The sequence below is a fragment of the Diabrotica undecimpunctata genome, chromosome 2 (assembly GCF_040954645.1).
Source record: "Diabrotica undecimpunctata isolate CICGRU chromosome 2, icDiaUnde3, whole genome shotgun sequence".
Taxonomy (NCBI): domain Eukaryota; kingdom Metazoa; phylum Arthropoda; class Insecta; order Coleoptera; family Chrysomelidae; genus Diabrotica; species Diabrotica undecimpunctata.
In genome coordinates this window covers 155,098,934-155,113,600 of record NC_092804.1, presented here as the reverse complement: position 1 = coordinate 155,113,600, position 14,667 = coordinate 155,098,934, and the positions used below count along the sequence as shown (strand labels likewise).

General features: G+C 31.0%; 2 protein-coding genes across 2 annotated transcripts in view; both read right to left on the bottom strand.

Moving 5' to 3' along the window:
- Window positions 1-14,667, bottom strand: part of LOC140435099 (tachykinin-like peptides receptor 86C) — a 951,389-nt gene that overhangs the window by 513,356 nt on the left and 423,366 nt on the right. The gene's annotated exons all lie outside the window — the stretch shown is intronic.
- On the bottom strand, window positions 4,925-14,279 carry LOC140435094 (uncharacterized). The gene is made up of 2 exons (XM_072523798.1): window positions 13,453-14,279; window positions 4,925-5,433 (listed from the first exon to the last, which is right to left on the bottom strand). The coding sequence occupies exons 1-2, from the start codon at window positions 14,224-14,226 to the stop codon at window positions 4,987-4,989; spliced, it is 1,221 nt and encodes a 406-aa protein (XP_072379899.1). The 5' UTR covers window positions 14,227-14,279; the 3' UTR covers window positions 4,925-4,986.

Here is a 14,667-nt window from a genome sequence, read left to right as displayed (position 1 = left end):
TTTATATTTGAAAGGATAGAAGTAAGATTGAACCGTTGAAAGCAATATAGAACGAGCCCAAGTTACCTTTCTACTTTGCAAACACGATCTTAGTATTGACGTTCGCATTTAAATCAAATATTGCTATATCTTTCCAGGGCTACTGAATGCAGAGGAAGTATGGACTCTAAGTAAGACTATGCTTAAATGCTTACCTTAAAACTTTTTTTGAAGACGCTATCTGAAAAATTAATTTTGCTGTTTATAACACCGACAAACCTAGTTCTTAACGGATCAGTTTAGTCGACTTGTTCCAATTTAATAAATCCTCGTTATTATTATTCGAAAAAACAGTAACACTAAATCTTTATTGTATATCGATTTGAAATAGTATGAAACTATAAATATAACTATAAAATAAAATACTTGGATAAATATAATGCTGATACAATTATATTAATCCTATTAAATTAAGTTTAATAATAATATTGGACATTTCCTCATAAAACCGTTGTAAGCAGTTTAATTTTGATGTTGTCATATTGTCCGGAGTTGGAAAAGGCATTGTACGTGTGGAAAAGGAGCATTATGAAATGAGGAAAATGTTAGTATTATAATAAATTCATCTGTATAGAGGTACATAACGAAAAATTGTAACAATGTAATGAATTTTATTGAAGAATTTGTGTTACTAATACTTCCGGGCCGCTTGTCCATACACGTACAGTTGACATACGCTGATGCACCTTTTATTTTTTAATTAAGTTACAGTGGTTGCTTATTCTTTACGCAATGATTTACTAAACACAGATGTGACACTTACAACTTTTATAGATTAGTATCATTAGTTGAAATTTTTCAATCACGACAGCACCAAGATGCCGTAATACCTCGTTTATCTCAAGGGTAATTGTTTTAAAGATAAAAAATATATTAGATAAAATTATTGGTTAATACAAAGTTGTTAATCGGCAATAATTATAATATTAATAATATTGTAATGTACCGACTGTTGTAATGTTGCACAACTTAATAATTATTTAGGTAAAAGACATGAATAATAGATTTCCATCAATTTATTATACCTTAGACGACCAGTTTCGCTTGCTATAATCTGTTATGCATCGCCAGTGGAGTATCAATTTATGTAAAAGAACATCTTATGTATTTTTCTCTTAATCTAAATAAATATAATGTAGAGCAAAGTTCAGAGTTTCGTGCAATTTATGTACCTTCAATAAAAACCAATTTTTTGGTAAATTTTTGAGAATTTTATAACGTGCTTGTTTAGTAAAACAGACAAACGGAACATACTTGGTAATTTTATTAGAAATTTTAAAATTAAATCTGATCCTTCTTTTGATATTCAAAAACTATTAACATCTTTTTGTCTAAAAGTAACTATAAACGATTATACTAGAATCACATCCCAGTCCATTACATAGTTGAATCCACAACATTATGACAAATTTTTCTGAAAATATCTACAGAGTGGGCGTATTTAAACATTGTTTTTCTGACCATTTGATGTAATTTTTATTTATTGACACTTAGCATAAAGTTGTTGACACTAATCAAAGATTTTAACGGTTTATTACTTCTTCTAGCTTGCAGAAGCTGAAACATGCGCTAGCTAGAACAAAGATGGACTTTTTCTTTAACATTAATAATGATACTGATTTTTTGACAGTCTTTCTGACAGGCCTCTCCCATTTCTCGCCATTCATCCCTGTTATGTGCTAGGCGTTTCCACATTGGTCCTGCGACTCTTTTGATATCGTCGCTTCAGCGCATTTGAGGTCTTCCTCTTGGTCTCTTCGCATCGTACGGTCGCCAGTTTCCGACTTCTTTGTTCCATCTACCATCTTCGAGACGTTTGTTGTGTCCAGCCCATTTCCATTTTAATTTAGCTGCTTGTTTCGCGGCGTCCTTTATTTTTGTTTTGTTCCGGATTGCTTCGTTCGTTTGCCGATCTATTAGTGAGATACCAAGCATCTGTCGTTCCATGGCTCGCTGAGTTTTTCGAATCTTGTCCATGTTCTTTTTTGTGAATGTCCAGGTTTGAGCTCCGTAAGTGAGAACGGGAAGGATACAAGAATCGAACACTTTGGTTCGAAGGTTTTGGGGTATCTTTTTGTCTTTCAGTGTGTATGAGAGTTTTCCAAATGCCATTCTTACTCGTCTGCTTATTTCGGTAGTTTGGTTTTCTTTGTTTACCTTGATATTCTGACCCAGATATATGTATTCTTCTACATGTTCCACTTTTGTTCCTTGGATGGTTATCGTCGGTTGATCATCTTTATTCGACATTAGCTTAGTTTTACTCAGATTCATATTCAGTCCTTTTTTTATGGATTCCGTATGAAGCTCATCAATCATCGTCTTCAGTTCTTTTCAGCTGTCGGCTATTAGTACTACGTCATCTGCATATCTTAGATGGTTTAAATACTTTCCGTTTATCGACAGTCCCTTCGTTTCCCAATTTAGTGATTTAAAGATGTCTTCATCTTCACCGAAACTTATAACAACTTAATATTAAAGCATTTTCCACTAAAAAGAGTACGTCAAACTGCTGAATAAACACTCATGCAATGGTTTAAGAATAAATTAAGGGCTTACAGATCTAGTCGGCAATTACAAATTGCTAAAGAGCTTATTGTGATTTTATTAGGTACTAATTTTTATAATAAACCTAGAGACTGCCAAAAAATAGTAAATTTTGAAAGAAACAACTCAAGATCGAGTTCGGTACAACCTTTTTTTTTCGTCTTAATAGACGAGTGGGGGGGTCTGGAATCTTCAAAAAACATCCTGACCTTAGTGCAGGATTCGTTCTTCGTTTAACCAATCTCTTATGTTCGGGATCAGCATTTTCATCTACTGTGCCACATCCTTCGTGTTGTTCCATTCCTTTTGCTCCTTTTTCCTGTCTTCTCTTTGCCATAGTAAGGTTTGGGCCTCTGTTCGGTACAACCTGATCTACCTCCAGATGAAATAAATCAATTTTTTACTACAAATGCAGAGAATATTTATATCTCTTCCCACTATTAATGTCGAAGCGCTTTTGATTATAGAAATTAGCGAGTAAGTCCCTTTTGTTCGTCCCGTTGTAGAATAAGAGGTCTCTCAAATAATAAAGTCTCTTAGAAATTCTAATTGTAGGGAAGTTCACAAAATTAATAGCAATATTTAAAAAAAATACCAAATAGTTTTAACACCTTTCACTTATCTTATTAATTTAATTCTATCAACTGCAGTATTTCCAGAAATACTAAAATACTTAAAAGTACTACCTATCTACAAAATAGGTGATTCCTCAAAAACTGACAATTACAGACCCATAAGTATTGTTTTTACTTTTGAGAAAGTAATTGAAAAGGCTATTAAACAGCAATTTTATTCCTATTTTAAGTCAAATAATTACTTTAACAACTCACAATATGAATTCAGGAGTGCTAGTTCTACGACGAACGCTGTATTAAATGTTATGAGCGAGGTGATTAAGGGGCTTAAGCATGGCAATCGCATAGCAATTTCTCTTTGCGACTTATCGAAGGTTTTTGACTGCGTTTCACACGACATTTTGCTCCACAAATTAAATTACTATGGAATCAGAGGTATCCTTCTTAAGCTTCTATAACTTCTTATCTATTTGGTAGACACCAGACGGTAGTGTCTAAAGGTCATGTCTCCGATTTTCTATCTGTAAAACATAGATTCCCACAAAGTTCGGTCTTAGGATCTCTTTTGGTTATTATTTATGTCAACAATTTGCCTAAATTCATATCGCCGTACAAATCCATACAATTCGCAAATGGTGCGACATACGTTATAGCAGGAAAAAATAATAATGATTTAAAAATGTCTCATGAGGAAGTTTCTACCAAATCTAGCACACGGTTTGCTACAAAAAAAAACTAAAACGTAAAATTTGGTTATATTTGCAAGTAATTCAGACAATGATTCAGATAACAGACTGTTAATCTATTGGGAATAACCATAGAGAATCGACTGAACTGGTCGGCTTATATCTCACAACTAAAGAAAAAGCTATCAAGTTTATTATTTGTTATTCGCCAACTAGCAAGGGTTGTCAACTTTAAAAACGACATATTTTTCTTTATTCCTCTCTCACTTGTGGTTTAATCATATGGGGCAATTCAACAAATACACTTCAAATTTTTAGGATGCAAAAGAAAGCTATCAGGAGTTTAGCAGGGTTTAGTTATCTAGAACACTGCCTACCTTTCTTTATCAAACTCAAAATTACGCCGTTGCCTAGTCTGTTGATATTTCCAGTTCTAACTGAAATTCACAGAAAACGGGCCCATTTAATAAAGCAGTCTGATGTCCACGTTTACAATACGCGAAACTGTCACTACCTACGAACAAATCGCTGTACTATTACAATATTTTACCAAAAAATATTAAACAGCTGTATTTGCTGCATTTTAAGTTGTAAAAGTTTCTAAAAAGTTATAAAAAAATATCTTCTGAAACATTGCTTTTACTGCTAAGAAGATAATTCATTGCAGAACATCCACTGAACTGCTTACCGTAACTTTGCCATAAATCTTTTTCTGTTTAATATTTGTTCTTCTTTGTAATATATTTTAAGTTACTTTTAACATTCCTGTTCGATATACTATGTATTTTTTCTTGACTTGGTATAAACAGTATTTGTTATGTACTTAAATAAATAAACTCTAAACACTCTTTTAGGCCTCCGAAAATATACCTTGAATGCCTACTGTGCATCTTTAAAGTTCTGTCTGCTTCTAAGATGTAAAATTAGGAACAGTTTCTACAGTTTCTTAATGTGATTAATTTATTTTTTTGATTATTTAGTTTTCTTTATTATTAGTCAAATTCTTCAATTATATTAGTTTACATCATCAGCTAAGTATTACTCTTAAAATAATCGGGAAATAAAGGAAATAAATCGTCTAGTAAAATAACAAAGATATATTGTCAATAACGAATTAATTTTAAAATAACAAACTTTATTTATTGATAGTTATTATCTTTAATAAATAGAAGAACATCTTTTATTCTCCTTTTATATTCAGCCATGTTTTTAACACGGAAATTCATGCTATTTATCATATCTCCATCTTTTTCAGAAATTTTTGCCAGATCTGGAGCTTCGTCGGATTCAGAAACCATAATTTTAACGTACATGAAACACCTATAAGCACCTAATGCAAATAGAGTTGTTAAATGTTCTTCGAACATTGAATATGGAAAAAGATTTTGTGGATCACAACCAAAATTGAGGAGCTGTGTAGAGAGAGCATCGTGGTATAATTTCATATATGTTTTGTAGTCATTCAACACTTCCTTGGGGCTGTTAGCTAGGAAGAAGGAAGTTACATCATTCGCTGGTGACGAGACTGAAGATATTTGCCAGTCAATTATGTGAAGACTCGAAGGTTTTTCAATATTTTCAGAATCCTAAAACATATAAATTTGGAAATTATAATAAGTATACAAAATAACGTGTCAAAAGCGACGCACAAAATGCAGCCCTGGTGAACTCTTCGCTTTATACAAGTATCTATGTAATTGGTTTTACCGTTTCTCTTCTATCATAACCTGTATAGTTCCAGTAAAACCATATATGAAGACCGATAAATAATTAAAAGATGATCGGTGGACCTCAAACTGTGGCTTTAAAATTTAATTTCAATCACTTTAAAAGTAAATTTTTTAATTTCATTAATTTATATTAATTAATTAACATATTAATTAACATTAATAATATTTTATTTTATGTTCAGTAAGAATGTTGGGTTTTGTTCTATTTAAGGCAAATGCAATGAATATACATGGTTTATGAAAAGAAGCGGGACGGTCGAATATTTCGCGAAGTAAACATCGGATTAGAAAATTAAAAAACATGTGTTTTATAATATTTTACAAAAATCTATCGAATACCACCAAACACGCCCCCCCAACTACACCCCATAGAGCGGGGAGTGGGGCAAATTTCAAATTTTAAATGCCAATCCCCATTTTTAATCGCACCTTTGAATTCCTTATACAAAAATAAGTAGCTTTTAAATTGGACAAACGATTTATCGTGATACCCTAGGAAAATTATATAAACAGTCTAATATCACGAGAAATACACTTTCAAATGAAAAACTAAAAATACGTTTTTGATATTTTTCAAAAATCTATCGAATAGCACTAAACACTACCCCACACTTTCTCCCCATGGAAGTGGGTGAAAGGACAATTTTAAAATCATTTTAGGACATTTTTATTGCAGAATAAGACTTCACATGAAAAAGTAAACAAAGTGGGTGAAAGGACAATTTTATCATTTTAGGACATTTTTATTGCAGAATAAGATTTCACGTGAAAAAGTAAACAAATTTGTTGTCATTCGATAGATTTTTGAAAAATATTGAACACTTGTTTTTTAGTTTTTCATTTGGAAGAGTATTTTTCAAGATATTTAACCGTTTCTATAATTTTACTAGAGTATAAGGATAAATCGTATATTTTTTCAAATGTCTCGAATAAAAGTTACTTGATTATAAGTATAAAAATAATAAAACAATTTTAGCAAAAAACTCAGTGACGGGTGGAAAACAAGGAAAGTGTTATCTGTGTATATACTTAACATATTTTTAGATACATGATGAGAAGTATCCATCGTTTACAATGTATTTTTATTAAATTAAGATCGATCTATTTACATAAACCTAACCACAAATAAATTGGAATCTTACACGTTGTTTAAAACAATCTAAGAGTAATTAACAATTTACGGCGGTGTCACTAAACTTGTTTGAAATAGCGGGGTAATTTGAAATGTAAAAATGACGAATATTATCTAAAATGTTAACAACAAATACTTAAGTAACATTAGAACTACAGAATGACAAAAACACAATATAAGTAAATAAAATAATTAAAATTGGAGAGAAATAGTTAAAAAATCTAACCTATATCACTCATATATCTGGGCGACAGTTTTTTAATTCCTGAAATATTATGTTTAAGCAGGAAGGTGTAGATAGAACTTAAATTATTTACATCCTTCTTGTGATTGATGGCATTTTTCGCATTATAAATGTAACACATCTCAAGGATTTTTCGTTGAAAATCTCTATTAGATGCATCTAAGATGAATGTGTCATTATAGAGGACTCTGTGGGCTTTGCTATTAACGTGAATACTACGATTTGCAGATTGTAGTTTGACTTTGCAATCACTTTTATGAAGGACCAATCTTTTCCTTAATCTTTGGCCAGTCTCACCAATATAAACTAAGCCACATTCACATGGGATATCATATATTACGTTAGAACGTTGTAAGGTAGGAGTAGGATCTTTTAATCGGGTGTAAAACAAGTTAAGCATTTTTTGGTTATAAGTAGATATTTTTATATTAAATTCACCAAATAAACTAATAAGTGATCTAGATAGATTTTGTATAAAAGGTATTTTACCATATCTCGCAGGAGTATCAACTAGAGTAACATTGTGATTTGCATAATTGTTTACAATAGGATTCGAGAATAACAATTTGTTAAGCAGTTTTTTTTGGATATTGGTTAGATGACAATATATCAAATAAAATGTTTTTATTAACAAATTTCGGATGGCAAATCTTAGTATTTCTATTTTTCAAACAAGTTTAGTGACACCGCCGTAAATTGTTAATTACTTTTAGATTGTTTTAAACAACGTGTAAGATTCCAATTTATTTGTGGTTAGGTTTATGTAGATAGATCGATCTTAATTTAATAAAAATACATACCTAACAGGTAAACTTGTGTACTGTATCGGTATGACTCTTGTCAAAATCCATTACATTTACCATTACTTTTGAGTTGAAATATTTTCATAAATTATAATAAAACACGAATCAATGTTTGGGTACTTAATTGAGATGACGAAAAATTACAAAATTAATACTAGAATTTTTTAGGATGCATGTTTAAATACGTGTGACTGACTGATCGAGAATACTCGATAATGTTTTAGTTTTTAGTATAATAAAAACTTGTAGACTGTCACACAGCCCTGCTTTTAGCTGGTTTAATCTAATATTTTCGTTGAACTGGCAACGTTGCCCTATAAATTAGAATGACACATGTGACAAGATCAACTTACACAACTTGAAAAATACGATTTCAGTTATAAGAATTGTACCAGTTTTTTATGACGCGAACGGTACAAAACCAAAGTTTTTTACTTCTGTATAAGTTTAATAAACAATAAAAGTCTTTTCAAGTATTTAATTGGTGACTTTAATGCCAAAGTGAGAAAGAGAAACGACAAGAAACAAGTCGTGGGAAAGTATGGAGTCGGTGATAGAAATGAGAGGGGAGGAAGACTAGTTCAGTTTGCACACTACCAAAATATGCTAATTGCAAATACATTCTTTGAGAAAAAATTAAACAGATAATGGACTTGGGTAGCACTAAATGGAATCACTAAGAACGAAACTGACTTCATTTTAACCAACAAAATTGCTACAATAAAAGATGTCAATGTAATAAATAAATTTTAAACAGGCAGCGACCATAGATTAATCAGAGCAAAAATTGGTTTTGGATCTAAAACTAGAAAGAATAAAATTAATCACAAAACCAAGAGTAACCGGTATAAATATTAACAATCTAAAAGAAAACTTAGATTACTACCAAAGGACAATTAATGAAAGAATACATGAGCAAATCGTCAGCTCTCAATTAATGGAAATCAATTGATAGTGCCAAAGAAATCGGAGGCCCTTAACAACAAAATTAACATAGCTAACTGTCTGATAAAACTAAAATAATGCTAAAACAAAGAAGGTAAATGAAAGTAAGCAGCAACATACAGAGAATACAATACACAGAACTTTGTAAGACAATAAGGAAAAGTATTAAGAAAGACTTAAGAAAATACGATGAAAGACTGTTAGAAAATGAAATCGAAAACAGGAAAAACTATAAGTAAACAAGAAAGAGCAATAATCATTGGGAAGAAGCAAATCGTTGCTCTACCAAACGAAAATACCAGAATTAAAGACAGAAATGAAATAATACAACTCGTGACTAAATTCTACAGTGAACTATACAAAGCCCCTGGCACACTTGAAGAAGTAATCAGTAACCAAGAATATGTACCAGAAGTCCATCCGGAAGAAGTAGAATCGACAATTGCAAAAATATTCAAAGCGGTAAAGCAGCTGAAATAGATGGTATAACAGTGTCCCTGCTTAAGTACGCTGGCAATAAAACCTGGAAAATCTTAGCAAGCATATTTACAAACTGCCTAATATCGAGATGTAAACCAAACCACTCGAATACAGCAAACATAATTCTCATTCATAAGAAAGGTAGCAAAGAGGACATCAAAAACTACAGACCTATAAGTCTACTACCAATTGTATAAAAGATATTTACAAAGATCATCAACAACAGATTAACAAACGCATTAGATGATGCATAGCCAAGAGAACAAGCTGGCTTCAGAAGTGGATTCAGTACCATAAATCATATTCATATACTTCGAGAACTAATGCGTAGAGCTAAAGAATAAGAAATAACGCTAGCATTAACATTCATAGAATTCGAGGAGGCTTTTGATTCTATATATTCTAAGGCAGTAATAAAAGCTTTGACCAACCAAGGCATTGACAAACCATTCATAGAAACTTTAAAACACTAAGCAAATATATACAGACAAGCAAAAGCTAAGGTAAAACTTTATGAAAACACTCTAGAATTTTCCACTACCAGAGGCGTCCGACAAGGAGACGCAATATCACCAAAGATCTTCACTGTAACTATAGAAAATATATTCAGCAAAATAAACTGGCAGAACAAAGGAATATCCATTGATGTAGAATACCTCAGTCATCTAAGATTTGCAGACGACATCCTTCTGATTGCTAATATCCCTGGAGAACTACAAGAACTTATAAGCGATCTAAATGCAGCTAGCAATAAAGTTTGCCTAAAAATTAACTTAACAAAGACAAAAACCATGTACAACGAGCTAGTGGATGTCCAAGATGTAATAATAAACAAACTGCACTTGAGACAGTAGACGAGTATATATAGTTGAGACTATTAATACGTAAATCTGGCTCCTTCCTTCCAAAAAACAACAGAAGAATAAAACTAGCTTGGACATATTTTGGTAGAAATGCAGTTAGATTCAAATCAAAGATGCCAATCCAACTGAAGAAAAAAGCATTCGATCAGTGTATGCTACCAATCATGACATACGGCTGCGAAACTTGGAGACTAAAGAAAGAGATAACAGATATTAAAAAAGAATAGAATGGATCAGACAGAAAACCAAGATTGTTGATCTAATCCATAGAATTAAATCTTTAAAATGGCAGTGGGTGGGATATTTAGCGAGAAGAATTGACAATATGTGGTCCACTAGAATTACACTGTGGTATCCAAGAGGCGCAGGTGTCAAGAGACAAAGAAGACGTCCAAATTTAAGATGAGACTATGACATAAGGAAACAAGCCGGTACGACATGGAACAGAAAAGCGAATTTTAGACAACCGTGGGCAGATATGAAGAATGAATATGGGAGGCTACACCATAATCGGTAGATTATGCTAAGACTAATGATATGATGATATTATTTGATTTATTATTTATATTTTAATGTTTTTATGTATTTAAACCAATAATAATAATTAATAATTCACATATCATTTAAGGTTTTTCTTATATTATTGAGACTTAATAATTAAATAATTTTATATTACTTGTTTTATGTGTGCGCGCAACTAGCTAGAATTTAAAAATGGCTATATTTGAAAACTACTGAAGCTATAAAAATTTTTGTTTTTACAAAATTTTAAGGTAAATAATTTTTTAAACAAATTGCTTTCATTATTTTAAGAAATACAGCCTAATATATGAAATGTCAACACATTTATAGTGTATTTTTATGTATGAGAGAGTAATAAAACAATAAATTATGTATGCAAATCCCCAAACTGTTGATACGGGTGACTCAATGAAAAACAGATATTTGTCAACAAGTATACAGAAGTATATAGGAAAACAATTTTAAATTGAGTATGACCACCAGGTATAAAGGTTGGAGCAGAATAGAATACAATAGTTGTGAGGGTTACTAATCCCTAAATAAGGTTGCCAGTGTCGGAGTGATGGAGGTTAACAGGTACTAATGAATTTGCAAGAAATGTAAGATGTTTATTTTATTGGTTATATAATATAACCAATAAAAGTTTAATAAGTACCTACCTATTTGCAAAATAAAGTTTAATTCTTTAGATAAAATAAAACGTTTTATTTTATCTATTTGCAAAATAAAGTTTAATTCTTTAGATAAAATAAAACGTTTTATTTTATCTGAAATGAGTGCATTCCACGAAGTAAGGGTTTCAACAATCAAACATTTAATTCTTTAATTCCAGGAATCTACGACAGTAATTGACTAGATAATTACCTTCTAAACTTATTCCACAAAAAATGTGATAGTGGGTTTTTCCATTTTGTATATAGGAAAGTCCAAGTGGCGTATTCAAAATTCTTAACAGTTCACTAAAAGTAGGTTCTTCGAAATGAGTCGAAGTACGTTATGGAAACTTTTAAAAGAAATAGGCTTCCGCTGGAGAAAGAATCCCAGAAAGTCTATTTTATTAGAAAGAAGCGATATTGTCATATGGAGAAGACATTTTCTAAGAACCATAAAGGAAATGAGAAACCAAAAAAGAAAAATATTTTATCTTGATGAAACATGGATCAACGAGGGTCATACACCAAATAAATTTTGGCAGGATGAAACTGTTACAAGTCAAAGGCACGCTTTTGTAAATAACTTATCTACTGGTTTAAACCCACCATCAGGAAAGGGACGCAGGCTGATAATAGTACACATTGGCAGTTCAGACGGTTTTGTTGAAGGTGGTTTATTAACTTTTGAATCAACTCGTACCGGTGACTACCATGAAGATATTCTTGAAAGACATCAGCGTACATACTGATGTCTTTCAAGAATGGTTCGAACAAATGATAGATCTTCTTCCTAAGAACTGTGTAATAGTAATGGATAATGCAAGTTATCACTCCAGACTTATAGAAGGACTGCCCACAACCAAGTGGTTAAAAAAAGACTTGCAGAATTGGCTGAGTTCAAAAAATATTACGTACCATCCCGGATCTATAAGAAAGGAACTTTATTCGTTGTGTGCCCTTCATAAAGAAAAATTTAAAAAATAAGAAATTGATGAAATTGCCAAAAATCGTGGAATGACAGTACTTAGATCCCCACCATATCATTGTGAATTAAACCCGATTGAACTGGTATGGGCACAAATAAAGAGTGAAGTTTTAAGAAAAAATACCACTTTTAAAATTCATGATGTTAAACAGTTGTTTTTGGAGGCCGTAAATAATGTAAAACCTGAAAACTGGGAAAAGGCAGTAAATCACACTATTAAAGAAGAGGAAAAAATGTGGAAGCTGGACAATATTACTGATAAAATGAGTTATTATAAATCTTGGTTCTGAAAGTTCATCTTCTGAATCTGATTTGGATTTGTAACAAGTAGCTGTAAGTTTTATATTAATATTTTTATTCATCTATTTAACATACTTTAGACGGTTTTAAAAACTCTTTTTCTCTTTTGTAATTTTTAAAAATAAAAAAAAATGTGAATTTTTTAAAACCCTTTTTAATGTAGGCCAGTCAGTTCTAATATAGTGTGTGATAAAAGAGGTCACTTTTGTTTACATACACATAACACTTTATAACACTGAAATAATTCATTTATTTTTTACAATTATTCAAAGTAAATTTTCAATTAATCTTGAGCACGCCCATGGAGTGGTCGGAGCTACCAGTTAAAATTATGCTAATTACTCTCTCGTTCATAAAAATAAACTGTAGCTAAATTTTTGCAAAATTAAGATACTTTTGAATTGTAACCTTTTTTTTTCATTAATAATCGACACTTTTATCTACTTATTTTTAAATTCTAATCCTTGATTTATTTTCTTTTCTGGGCCTTAGCAAACTTGTGTGTATTGATCGGGCTATTGTTTCGAAGCACATATACAATTTTTTATAATTTGTTTTAAAAATTGTTATAAATTGTTTTTTTTAAAAATTGTTATAAATACATCCCAGTGGAAAACTTTGAGTAGAATTTTAAACCCAGCATATTGGCATTATAATCTATCGATCAAAACAAGTTCCAGCGTGTGGTTATGAAATCAATCTTTTGCGACAAAATCCACCTATCTATAAGCAAAATACATGCCATATAAAGTTTTTTTAATATTTCAATACTTTTTAAGATATTCGTAATAGAGAATGTAACAAAAAACATGTTTTTAACTATTTTTTCGCGAATAACTTAAAAGAACCTTACGTTGTATAATAAAAAACATTCATATTAAAAGTTTATAGAAAACACAGAATTTCGTTTTTTTTTGTCATAAAGATGAATCGTAAAAACATACTTACCTCATATTTAAATAAAAAGTTATTACACCAGCAATCTCCATGTGTGATAACCAATTTATATTTTTCTTTATCGATTTCATTTCTATAAATATCAAGAATTCTACCTTCAAGATTTTTTATACAATCTGTAAGTTCTGGATCATCTGCTAGTGCCTCATATCCGTTATTTACCACAGAAGTTATAAATTGTTGTAATGTTTCATCACTGCTAAAGGCAGCGCTTTCGTCAAAAACGTCTTTAGAAATATTGGATGTAAGGTTACTAAATTGTTCAGGAGATTTGTCTTTCATGGCCAGAGATATAGCGTGGAATTTCGCATATTCTTTTAGAACCGCCTTTATGTGTCCAGGATTCATTGGATTTTTCTTATTCCAAAGTTTATAGCCTTTTGATTTAAGGTTTTCCATTAAAAGTGATTCATGACCATTTTTTGAAGAACACAGATATGCTTTTGGCCTGCTGTTAAATGGATCTTTAATGTTATGTTCTTTTTCAAATTTTTTAAACTCCTCAAAAACACGATTATACAAATATATTTCTCGCCCATAAATTTCGTGAACGGGAGCAGCTTTTCTAAGAGCTTCACTTGTTTGTGCTGATTTTAAAATTAGGTCCAATGTTTTGTCACCACTTTTAACTGTAATAGTATTTATTACTCCCAAAAAATTGTCACCTTTTGATGATCCCGCATTTACGATCACTTGATAATCACTTAAACCATTTTCTTTTGCGACTTGGTCAATTAATTCTTTCTGTTCTTTACTTAATTCCATTGTCACTCTTTCAGACACCGTGATCTACTAATTACAAAATCTCATTTATCCGGAAGATTAAATAAGTTACCTGATTCAAATTATTGTAACCTTGTATCTAAAAGATAATATCTAATACCTGCTGCGCAGCTGCAAACATATTACAGCCTCGATACCACAAAATACTAGTATGCTATTTATATTTTATTTATACCGAAATTTCAATTATACCTAGCAACTAAATTTAAAATTTGTAAATATCGTCGCAAAATTGATACTTCATTACATTTACTACTGAATAAAGTTTTTTTCATTTATTACAATTACAAACAAATAGAAATAAATGGTAACTAAATAATAAATATAGCTCAAAAATATGCACTTAAAAGACCCTAAAATATGCATGCAAATATACACAAAAAATAGTTGAAATATACACTAAAAGATGCTTTTTATGCTTTT